We start from the raw sequence: 12,500 nt of genomic DNA, 5'->3' as shown, positions 1-12,500 counted from the left end.
GTAGTAAATTATGCAAATTACTCGATGCTGTCATGGTGACCACGCCCATAGCCACGCCCCCACCGCCACAGGTATCTTGGCCGTTTATGGGAAACACTGGAATGAACCATATTCCGTACTATACCAGCCTGTAAAAAGTCCCCCAATTTTCCTCCCCCTGTCGTCACGTCATGACATTGCTGGTTTTACGAGGCAGAGGAGCATGTTCGGCAGCGCGCGCACACACAGAGTACTTACAAGCAGACACGGTGTGTAGACAGAAAAAGGGAGAACGGACGCATTTTGGTGTGAAAAGTAAAGATAGAGGTGAAATGCAGCCGAGATAGGCTCCAGCACCCCCCGTGACCCCAGAAGGGACAAGCGGTAGAAAATGGATGGATAAAGGTGAAGTTATAACACTGAAACGCCCTCAGGAAGAGGTGCTTTTTTTTAAAGACATGGCTAGCGAGCTAACGGCTAAAGTCCATCCGCAGTCGGCAGTGTTTTAGCTACTTCTAAATCACCAATCCTGGCCTCCGTAGCGACTAATAAAGTAAGTTTCTTACAAGTAGCATTATCACTGGAGGACGAGGGATCGCTAAACACGCTTCACTACACACCGTAGGAGGATTTTTTTCCTGGAAATTCTAACTCTTCAACATTTAAACCATTCCGACGTTCAAACCATTCCAACATTTTAACCCATTTCTACATTCACGCTACATTCCGTTAGCATTTCCGTTCAAGCGTCAGCTTGTCAACATTCAAACCATTCCAACATTCAAACTATTCTTACATTCATACTACATTCTGTCAGCATTTCACTTCAACTTCAACATTGGAGCATTCACACGCAATTCCTTCAGGAATTGCCTCATGAAGTTTTAAATACATTCCTTCCAAAATGTGTGGTATCTAAGGGTGTAAAGGTACACAAACATTTCGGTTCGGTACGTACCTCGGTTTAGAGGTCACGGTTCGGTTCATTTTCGGTACAGTAAGAAAACAACAAAATATAAATTTTTTGGTTATTTATTTACCAAATTTGTAGGGATGTCCGATAATGGCTTTTTGCCGATATGCCGATATTGTCCAACTCTTTAATTACCGATACCGATATCAACCGATACCGATATCAACCGATATATACAGTCGTGGACTTAACACATTATTATGCCTAATTTGGACAACCAGGTATGGTGAAGATAAGGTACTTTTTTTAAAAAATGAATCAAATAAAATAAGATAAATAAATTAAAAAACATTTCTTGAATAAAAAAAGAAAGTAAAACAATATAAAAACAGTTACATAGAAACTAGTAATTAATGAAAATTTGTAAAATTAACTGTTAAAGGTTAGTACTATTAGTGGAGCAGCAGCACGCACAATCATGTGTGCTTACGGACTGTATCCCTTGCAGACTGTATTGATATATATTGATATATAATGTAGGAAGCAGAATATTAATAACAGAAAGAAACAAACCTTTTGTGTGAATGAGTGTGAATGGGGGAGGGAGGTTTTTTGGGTTGGTGCACTAATTGTAAGTGTATCTTGTGTTTTTTATGTTGATTTAATAAAAAAATAAAATAAAATAAAAAAATAAAAAAACGATACTGATAATAAAAAAAACGATACCGATAATTTCCGATATTACATTTTAACGCATTTATCGGCCGATAATATCGGCAGACCGATATTATCGGACATCTCTACAAATGTGTAAACAATGGCTTTATCCTTTTAACATTGGGAACACTATAATAATTCTGCCCACGTTAATCAACATTAAACTGCCTCAAGTTGTTGCTCAGATTAAATACAATGACAAAACTTTTCTTCTACATATAAAAAGTGCAACATTGAACAGTTTCGAGTCAACTCATCATGCTTAATTTATGACAGCATTTGGGAAGCCTGTAGTTGCTTTTTATTATGTAAATGTTATATTATTATCAACATGTGATAGCAGGGACCCTGCCATTCAAAACTAGGCTGCTCCATTACTAATGATTAATGCAACTATAGCTGAAAAAATGGGACAATAGCAATAGGAGAGACTATTCATCTCTGAACACCATGGAGTTCATGTAGGATTAATGATGCACTTACATCAGGGGTCACCAACCTTTTTGAAAGCAAGAGCTACTTCTTGGGTAGTGATTAATGCGAAGGGCTACCAGTTTGATACACACTTAAATAAATTGCCAGAAATAGCCAATTTGCTCAATTTACCTTTAACTCTATGTTATTATTAATAATGAATGATATTTACACTTAATTGAACGGTTTAAAAGAGGAGAGAACACGAAAAAAAATGACAATTAAATTTTGAAACATAGTTTATCTTCAATTTCGACTCTTTAAAATTCAAAATTCAACCGAAAAAAAAGAAGAGAAAAACTAGCTAATTCGAATCTTTTTGAAAAAATTAAAAAAAGAATTTATGGAACATCATTAGTCATTTTCCTGATTAAGATTAATTTTAGAATTTTGATGACATGTTTTAAATAGGTTAAAATCCAATCTGCACTTTGTTAGAATATATAACAAATTGGACCAAGCTATATTTCTAACAAAGACAAATCATTATTTCTTCTAGATTTTCCAGAACAAAAATTTTAAAAGAAATTCAGAAGACTTTGAAATAAGATTTAAATTTGATTCTACAGATTTTCTAGATTTGCCGGAATAATTTTTTTGAATTTTGATCATGATAAGTTTGAAGAAATATTTCACAAATATTCTTCGTCGAAAAAACAGAAGCTAAAATGAAGAATGAAATTAAAATGTCTTTATTATTCTTTACAATAAAAAAAATAAATGTACTTGAACATTGATTTAAATTGTCAGGAAAGAAGAGGAAGGAATTTAAAAGGTAAAAAGGTATATGTGTTTAAAAATCCTAAAATCATTTTTAAGGTTGTACTTTTTTCTCTAAAATTGTCTTTCTGAAAGTTAGAAGAAGCAAAGTAAAAAAATTAATGAATTTATTTAAACAAGTGAAGACCAAGTCTTTAACATATTTTCTTGGATTTTCAAATTTTATTTGAGTTTTGTTTCTCTTAGAATTAAAAATGTCGGGCAAAGCGAGACCAGCTGGCTAGTAAATAAATACAATTTAAAAAATAGAGGCAGCTCACTGGTAAGTGCTGCTATTTGAGCTATTTTTAGAACAGGCCAGCGGGCGACTCATCTGGTCCTTACGGGCTACCTGGTGCCCGCGGGCACCGCGTTGGTGACCCCTGACTTACATTATTATATCAACTATCAGAGACAGAAACTCTTCATTTAACATCAATACAAATGCACGTACCGTTACACCCCTAGTGGTGTCATACCTGCTGCTTGAGTTGCTGCACCAGTCGGTCCTTCTCTCGCTTGAGCAGAGACACCTCATCCTGGGTCTTCTTCTTCTTGGAGGAGGAGAGCTCCAGCAGGGCAATGTTGGCGTCCTTCTCACTGATGGCGGCCAACAGCGCCTCCTGCCTGGTGGTTGGGAAATCAATAAATGAGCGCCGCGCCGTTGTCGGAATGGAATGGATCAGTAGTCCATCGATTGAGTCCTCACTTCATCTCCAGCACTTCCTCCAGGTGCTTCCTGCGCTCAGCTCGCAGGGTGGTGAGGTGGGCCTCCTTCTCGCACAGGGACTGCTGGGTGGAGGACAGCTTGGCCCTCATGGACTCCAGCTCCTGCTTGACTTTCTCCATGGCGCCCAGCAACTCCTCCATCTTGGAACACACACGTTAACAAAGAGTTTAGCCATAAAACGGGGAAATCTCCACAATTTTCATGAAGTGTTCTACCGAACCCAAAACAAGTGAAGTTGGTGTGTAATTGGTAAATAAAAAGAGAATACAATGATTTGCAAATCCTTTTCTACTTATATTCAATTGAATAGACTGCAAAGACAAGATATTTAACGTTCCGACTGGTAAACTTTGTTATTTTTTGCCAATATTAGCTCATTTGGAATTTGAAGCCTGCAACATGTTTCAAAAAAAGCTGGCACAAGTGGCAAAAAAGACTGAGGAATGCTCGTCAAACACTTATTTGGAACATTCCACAGGTGAACGGGCTATTTGGGACCAGGTGGGTGTAGGGATGATGTTCGGAACCCGGTTCTCCCGGTTGTTCGATAAGAAAAGAACCGATTCCATGGACTCGAATCCCTTTTTGAGAACCGGTTCCCGTTATCGAGGCCACTATAGTAAAGAAAAAGAGTTAATTCTTTATTCGAATCCCTCTGAACGAATCCCGTCCCACAGGAAATGCCCTGTGGGACATCCCAGGAAATGACGTAGCTCAGTCATTCGAAAACAGCAAAAATAATGGGCCGGAAAAAAACGCCTCAAGGCATGGCTTCATTTTACAAAAAAATACGACGAGGAAACGGCAATATGCAATTATTGCCAGGATTCGCTCTCATGTAAGGGGAGCGGTATAACAAACATGTTGAAACATGTTCAGGCCGCACATAACCTGAACGTTCGAGAACCGTGTCGTGTCTTCGACACGTGGAGAAGCAGCGACAGAGATGACGAAGCACGTCCCTCTTCCTCTGCTTCAACCTGCAGCCCCAGTGATAGTGCCGGTGAGTAACTAAGGTTAACTGTTGCCGGTTAATTTCCATATCTGCTCATTTGTAGCCTTCAACCAGGACTGCAGAATTGTTGATTGATGACTGTGGCGTTCTTAGTGTCATAGTGTGTATAGTTAGTATGTTCCAATAGCAGCAGAAGTGCACTTTTTGGAGAGCTGTATTATTTTCAATTTTGTGCCCAAGGGACTGATTTTATTTAACACTATATTATTATTTATACACCTATAGTGATCACAGAGACAGGTTGTTTTTGTGTTACTGTATATATTTGTTTTTCTGAAAAATCCCACTTAATATACTTTGGGTAACAACAGTCAATATTTATTTATGTATTTTATTTTATTTTTTTCTTATAAAATAAAAGTGAACTTTTGTTAAACCAAATATTGTGTGTTTTTTTCCATACACAACAACCTATCTGGATTCGATAAGAGAATCGATAAGGAATCGGTTCGATAAGAGGATTGGATAATGAGCTCGAACTCGATAATTCCTTATCAAACATCATCCCTAGGTGGGTGCCATGATTGGGTATAAAAGCAGCTTCCATACTTTGCAAATATAATAAAGCTTGTTGTGAAAAATGAGTTTGAATTTCACAAATAAAAATGTAGAATTTTGGCAGTATTATAATAAAAGTCGTCATTTTACTCAGCGCAGGTCAAAATTTTACAAGAAAAACTGAACATTTTTGCAATGTTATGATAAAAGTTGGAATTTTACTCAATAACAGTCACAATTGTACAAGAAAAGCTTAAAATGTTGGCAATTTTATGAAAAGAGTCGTAAATTTTACTCGACAAAAGTCACAATTCTATAAACGTTAAAATGTTGGCAATATTATAATCATCGGAATTTTACTTGGTAAAAATCATGAAAAAAGTCATAATTTTACTCAAAAAATGTCACTATTTTACAAGAACAACAAAAAAATGGGCAATATTGTGATAAGTCAGAATTTTATATGACCAATGTCACCATTTTGCATTCAAAAGTAATCATTTTACATAAAAAAAGTAACTTTACGAGAAAATATTGCAATATTACAGAAACAGAAAAAATATGAGAAATTGTTCCCAATTTTATAAGAAAAAAGTTGACACATTGTGAGAAAAAGACTGCTTTTAGTCAATTTCTTTATTTAAAAAAAATTTTTTGTTTGTAATTGGTTTTTAATGTTCATTATTTACTTCAAGTTATTACAGTATGTCTCTATATACATACATAGAAAAAAAAAAAAACCAAAACATTTTGACCCAAAAAATAAAAAACATTTTGGCCAAAGGGGGCGCATTTCAATTTCTTACACACACTTGTTATTACATATGTTGGCCAGAGGGGGAGCACTTTTAAAAGCGACACACAGTCAATGTGAAAAATCCCTCCTTTTTGGGACCACCTTCATTTTGATAGATTTTCTTGATAGATCTCTATTTTTTTGTTTTTTGTAATGTGCTTAAGGCCGATGACAAAGGAGTCAGGGACCACAGATGGCCCCTGTGCCGCACTTTGGGCAACCCAGCTGTAGAAGCTAACTGTCAATGGCCACTATAGTCTGCGTACCGTAGTGTATTTGTTCATCCTACAGCTCCCAAAATGCAACACGGAGCGACACAGGAAGTCCTTCATACCGACAGCCATCAGACTGTATAATGCATATGTTCCTTTTTGACTGTACTTGAATGTATAATAGACTGTATTTATATTATTCACATGTGAATAATGCTGTATAATAGACTGTATTTATATTATTCACATGTGAATAATGCTGTATAATAGACTGTATTTAGATTATTCACATGTGAATAATGCTGTATAATAGACTGTATTTATGTTATTCACATGTGAATAATGCTGTATAATAGACTGTATTTATATTATTCACATGTGAATAATGCTGTATAATACTGTATTTACATTATTCACATGTGAATAATGCTGTATAATACTGTATTTACATTATTCACATGTGAATAATGCTGTATAATAGACTGTATTTATATTATTCACATGTGAATAATGCTGTATAATAGACTGTATTTATATTATTCACATGTGAATAATGCTGTATAATAGACTGTATTTATATTATTCACATGTGAATAACGCTGTATAATAGAATGTATTTATATTATTCACATGTGAATAATGCTGTATAATAGACTGTATTTAGATTATTCACATGTGAATAATGCTGTATAATACTGTATTTACATTATTCACATGTGAATAAAGCTGTATAATAGACTGTATTTATGTTATTTTCACATGAATAATGCTGTATAATAGACTGTATTTATGTTATTCACATGTGAATAATGCTGTATAATAGACTGTATTTATGTTATTTTCACATGAATAATGCTGTATAATAGACTGTATTTAGATTATTCACATGTGAATAATGCTGTATAATAGACTGTATTTAGATTATTCACATGTGAATAATGCTGTATAATAGACTGTAGTTAGATTATTCACATGTGAATAATACTGTATAATAGACTGTATTTATATTATTCACATGTGAATAATGCTGTATAATAGACTGTATTTAGATTATTCACATGTGAATAATGCTGTATAATAGACTGTATTTATGTTATTCACATGTGAATAATGCTGTATAATAGACTGTATTTATATTATTCACATGTGAATAATGCTGTATAATACTGTATTTACATTATTCACATGTGAATAATGCTGTATAATACTGTATTTACATTATTCACATGTGAATAATGCTGTATAATAGACTGTATTTATATTATTCACATGTGAATAATGCTGTATAATAGACTATTTATATTATTCACATGTGAATAATGCTGTATAATAGACTGTATTTATATTATTCACATGTGAATAACGCTGTATAATAGAATGTATTTATATTATTCACATGTGAATAATGCTGTATAATAGACTGTATTTAGATTATTCACATGTGAATAATGCTGTATAATACTGTATTTACATTATTCACATGTGAATAAAGCTGTATAATAGACTGTATTTATGTTATTTTCACATGAATAATGCTGTATAATAGACTGTATTTATGTTATTCACATGTGAATAATGCTGTATAATCGACTGTATTTATGTTATTTTCACATGAATAATGCTGTATAATAGACTGTATTTAGATTATTCACATGTGAATAATGCTGTATAATAGACTGTATTTAGATTATTCACATGTGAATAATGCTGTACAATAGACTGTATTTAGATTATTCACATGTAAATAATGCTGTATAATAGACTGTAGTTAGATTATTCACATGTGAATAATGCTGTATAATAGACTGTATTTAGATTATTCACATGTGAATAATGCTGTATAATAGACTGTATTTACATTATTCACATGTGAATAAAGCTGTATAATAGACTGTATTTATATTATTCACATATGAATAATGCTGTATAATAGACTATGTTATTCACATGTGAATAATGCTGTATAATAGACTGTATTTACATTATTCACATGTGAATAAAGCTGTATAATAGACTGTATTTATATTATTCACACGTGAATAATGCAGTATAATAGACTGTATTTATGTTATTCACATGTGAATAATGCTGTATAATAGACTGTATTTAGATTATTCACATGTAAAAAAAATACCTAAGTGTTTATTGTTTATTGTGAGCGATCTGTGGTGCTGAATTTCCCCCAGGGATCAATAAAGTACTTTCTATTCTATTCACATATGGGAGGCGGGTTGTCTTACGTCAGCACCGGAAGTCGTAAAATCAGCTGTTCACCTGGCGGGTTTTTTTGGGGACGAACAGGGAAGTCCTTCTTTAGCTGCCGTCTTCTATTATCTTATATTGCTGCTTTTGCACCTGTCAATGTTTACTTTTGCATGCACATTAAATCAACAAAAAAAAAAAATCCTGACTTTGGAGCAATGTTCACGGACTCTAGTATTTGGCTCTCTGGTTTTCCGTACTGGGACCATGATTTTGGTCCTAACTTGTTCACCGGTCCTCATATGGAAGCTACTTTTCCTTGTCGATGTCTCAAGAAGGGCAGAAATACAAGAAAACACACACACACAGACACACACACACACAGGGCTCGTACCTTAGACCACTTTAAGTGGGCGAGGTTGGACTCATGCATTGCATTGAGTGAGTACTTCTGACAGGCGGTGAGTAGCGGAGAGAGAGAAGAGGAAGAACAAGAAAGAAACAATGACGAAGAGAGGAGGGGGGCGGCCAGCGAAGAGGAAGGTTAAAAATAAATGAGTAAGCAAAAAGGATGATGACCACGACGCCCGTAAGGTGGGACGGTGCTTTGAGCGTGTACCTGTTTCTCCTGCAGGCACCTGGCCGCCTCCTCCTGAGCCAGCACCATCTCCCGCTCGGCGGTGATCTGCACGCTCTCTCTGAGGGCCTCCTCCAGCTCCTCTATGCGCTCAGACTTCTGACGCAAAGAGTCCTTCCAAACAAGCCGTTCAGACAAATGAAACCAAAAGCTGCCTTTCGGCGCGCCGGCGGAGGCGTGACGTCTTACCTTCACGTGCAGCGAGCTCTCCGACATGTTGTCCTCGCGCTTCTTGGCCTCGTCCATCAGCCGAGCGTTCTTGCTTTTCTCCACCTGCTCCTTGTGCTTCAGAGACGACACCTTCTTCGTCTGGTCCTTCATCTGCCTGAAGGGCCCACCAGAGAGGTATGGAAGAGATTAGATTGTTTATTTAGCAGATGAACAAATAGTCCAAAAGCAGTGAAGTTGTCACGTTGTGTAAATGGTCAATAAAAAGAGAATACAATGATTTGAAAATCCTTTTCAACTTATATTCAATTGAATAGACTGCAAAAACAAGATATTTAACGTTGGAACTGGAAAACTTAGTTATTTTTTGCAAATATTAGCTCATTTGGAATTTGATGCCTGCAACATGTTTCAAAAAAGCTGGCACAAGTGGCAAAAAAGACTGAGAAAGTTGAGGAATGCTCATCGAAGACTTATTTGGAACATCCCACAGGTGAACGGGCTCATTGGGAACAGGTGGGTGCCATGATTGGGTATAAAAGTAGATTCCATGAAATGCTCAGTCATTCACAAACAAGGATGGGGCGAGGGTCACCACTAGAGATGATGTTTGATAAGAAATTATCGAGTTCGAGCCCATTATCGTATCCTCTTATCGAACCGATTCCTTATCGAATCCAGATAGGTTGTTGTATATGGGAAAAAACACAATATTTGGTTTAACAAAAGCTCACTTTTATTTTATAAGAAAAAAATAAAATAAAATAAATACATATTGAGTGTTACCCCTCTAAAAAAAAAAAAAAAAAAAAAAATATTGACTGTTGTTACCCAAAGTATATGAAGTGGGATTTTTCAGAAAAACAAATATATACAGTAACACAAAAACAACCTGTCTCTGTGATCACTATAGGTGTATAAATAATAATATAGTGTTAAATAAAATCAGTCCCTTGGGCACAAAACTGAAAATAATACAGCTCTCCAAAAAGTGCACTTCTGCTGCTATTGGAACATACTAACTACACACACTATGACACTAAGAACACCACAGTCATCAATCAACAATTCTTTCCCCCTTACATGAGAGCGAAGCCTGGCAATAATTGTATATTGCCTGTTCTGCCCTCACTATACGTGTTGAGGTTATACAGCTTGGCAGACAGCTAACAAACAATCCAAAGCAGATTAATCCATTTAGGCTCTTTATTGTTGTTGATCTTGCTTTGTCTTTTCCTATCTTTACTTCTGTCTTGCACTGGACTGTTTTTTTGTTTGTTTGTTTTTTAAACTGAAATACACACAATGACAAATGTATAAGCTATGTGATTCAATTAACATACTGAAATGTAATACACAATATGTAAATATTAGCTTCACACAAATATACAGTACTATCATCAAACAAATACTTCGGAGTGTTGAATCTATTTCGATGGTGGAAACACACGACTGGCAGACATTTTAAGTCCTCAAAACATCCATTGAAACAGTGCACAAAAATAGTTTTTCAATAAACATCTTAGTATCAAATGTAACCACTTTCCACTTTAATATTGAGTTAAATAAACAAGTTAAACAGTTTACTTACAGACTTATCTTTTTCAAGGCTTGTAAGAGCTAACACAACTTGTCTACTTCTCAATTGTCTCAACCCGGAAGTGCCCAAACTAATGACGCGTAGTATTTTCATATCGCCACAAGGTGTCAGTAAGAGTCTACAATCAAATGGGCATAACATTGCAGGTCCCACAGGGCATTTCCTGTATGTGGGAAGGGATTCATTCCCAGGGATTCGAATAAAGAACCAACTCTTTTTCTTTACTATAGTGGCCTCGATAACGGGAACCGGTTCTCAAAAAGGGATTAGTGTCCATGGAATCTGTTCTTTTCTTATCGAACAACCGGGAGAACCGATTTCGAACATCATCCCTGGTCACCACTTTGTCAACAAATGCCTGAGCAAATTGTTTTTATTTTGAACTTGTCTTAATCTTTTTGTGTGTGTTTTTCAACTTTTCTTTAAAAGTCTAACCAGGGACGAGGGTTGCAAATGACCCTGTCAAATAAATAAATAAGTAAATAAATAAAAATTAAGTGGATAGTTGTATGAACAAGCACGTCCATTGGCCTTAACATTAGGCACACCTGCCCCAATCTAATGAGATGCAATACAAGATTGATGTCAAAAATCATTGAAGTCTACGTTGCCTTCGTCTGTTACATTACAGAGGTAATGATAAACAGTAAAACGGGCCTTTTCAAAATAAAATGTAGCACGATAAAATTAATTAGAAAAAGAAATTCTTAACATAAATACGTTGTAAAATAATAATTTTAACTACTTTGAACACTAGAAAAATTTTTTTTGCATGTTCCTGCCTTCTAAAATTATACTTTATCATGAAATTTGAATCCTTCAAAAACTTTATATTTAAAAAAAAAAGTTTACTCCCTATGAATTTTATTTTTAAATTAAGTTAAACTTCCCACTGTTACCCCCTCTGGTTTCAATCTCACGCAGTCCTGTTATCTAAATTATTAATTTGATATTTTTGTTGTAGAATCACTGCAATGTGCTTATTCTCAACCAAACACCATGTGGGTTTTTGTTTTTGTTTCATCTGACATTACATGGACAAAGTTAAGACCTTCTGGAGGAAAGTTCTGTGGTCAGATGAAATAAAAAATGGAGCAGTTTGGCCACAATACCCAGCAATATGTTTGGAGGAGAAAAGGTGAGGCCTTCAGTCCCAGGAACACCATTCCTACCGTCAAGCATGGTGGTGGTAGTATTATGCTCTGGGCCTGTTTTGCTGCCAATGGAACTGCTGCTTTACAGAGAGTAAATGGGACAATGAAAAAAGGAGGATTACCTCCAAATTCTTCAGGACAAGCTAAAATCATCAGCCCGGAGGTTGGGTCTTGGGCGCAGTTGGGTGTTCCAACAGGAGAAAGACCCCAAACAGTGTTAAAGGAATGACTAAATCAGGCTAGAATGAAGGTTTTAGAATGGCCTTCCCAAAGTCCTGTGGACAATGCTGAAGAAACAAGTCCACGTCGGAAAACCAACAAATTTAGCTGAACTGCACCAATTTTGTCAAGAGGAGTGGTCGAAAATTGTAGAAGAAGCTTGTGGATGGCTACCAAAAGTGCCTTATTGCAGTGAAACTTGCCAAGGGACATGTAAGCAAATATTAACATTGCTGTATGTATACTTTTGAACCAGCACATTTTCAGTAGACCCATAATAAATTCATAAAAGAACCAAACTTCATGAATGTTTTTTTGTGACCAACAAGTATGTGCTCCAATCACTCTATCACAAAAAAATAAAAGTTGTAGAAATGATTGGAAACTCAAGACAGCCATGACATTATGTTCTTTACAAGTGTATGTA

At 35.5% G+C, this 12,500-nt stretch overlaps 1 protein-coding gene across 3 annotated transcripts in view; it reads right to left on the bottom strand.

Annotated features, from left to right (window-relative positions):
- The window catches only part of LOC133647074 (ELKS/Rab6-interacting/CAST family member 1-like), a 57,070-nt gene that overhangs the window by 3,853 nt on the left and 40,717 nt on the right, over nt 1-12,500 (bottom strand). For 2 of the 3 annotated variants that reach the window (XR_009825425.1, XM_062043143.1), the window contains exons 14-17: nt 9,122-9,257; nt 8,915-9,046; nt 3,552-3,712; nt 3,322-3,469 (exon numbers count right to left, since the gene is read on the bottom strand). Coding sequence is in view for 2 of the 3 variants with exons in the window: in XM_062043143.1 (XP_061899127.1) it covers nt 3,322-3,469; nt 3,552-3,712; nt 8,915-9,046; nt 9,122-9,257 (577 nt within the window). In the remaining variant the exon portion in view is untranslated. Of the gene's footprint in view, nt 1-3,321; nt 3,470-3,551; nt 3,713-8,689; nt 8,747-8,914; nt 9,047-9,121; nt 9,258-12,500 lie in introns of all 3 variants that reach the window. The other variant, XM_062043144.1, reaches the window with a different exon arrangement.

Source organism: Entelurus aequoreus, linkage group LG03 (assembly GCF_033978785.1).
Source record: "Entelurus aequoreus isolate RoL-2023_Sb linkage group LG03, RoL_Eaeq_v1.1, whole genome shotgun sequence".
Taxonomy (NCBI): domain Eukaryota; kingdom Metazoa; phylum Chordata; class Actinopteri; order Syngnathiformes; family Syngnathidae; genus Entelurus; species Entelurus aequoreus.
This window is presented reverse-complemented; position numbering and strand designations above follow the sequence as displayed.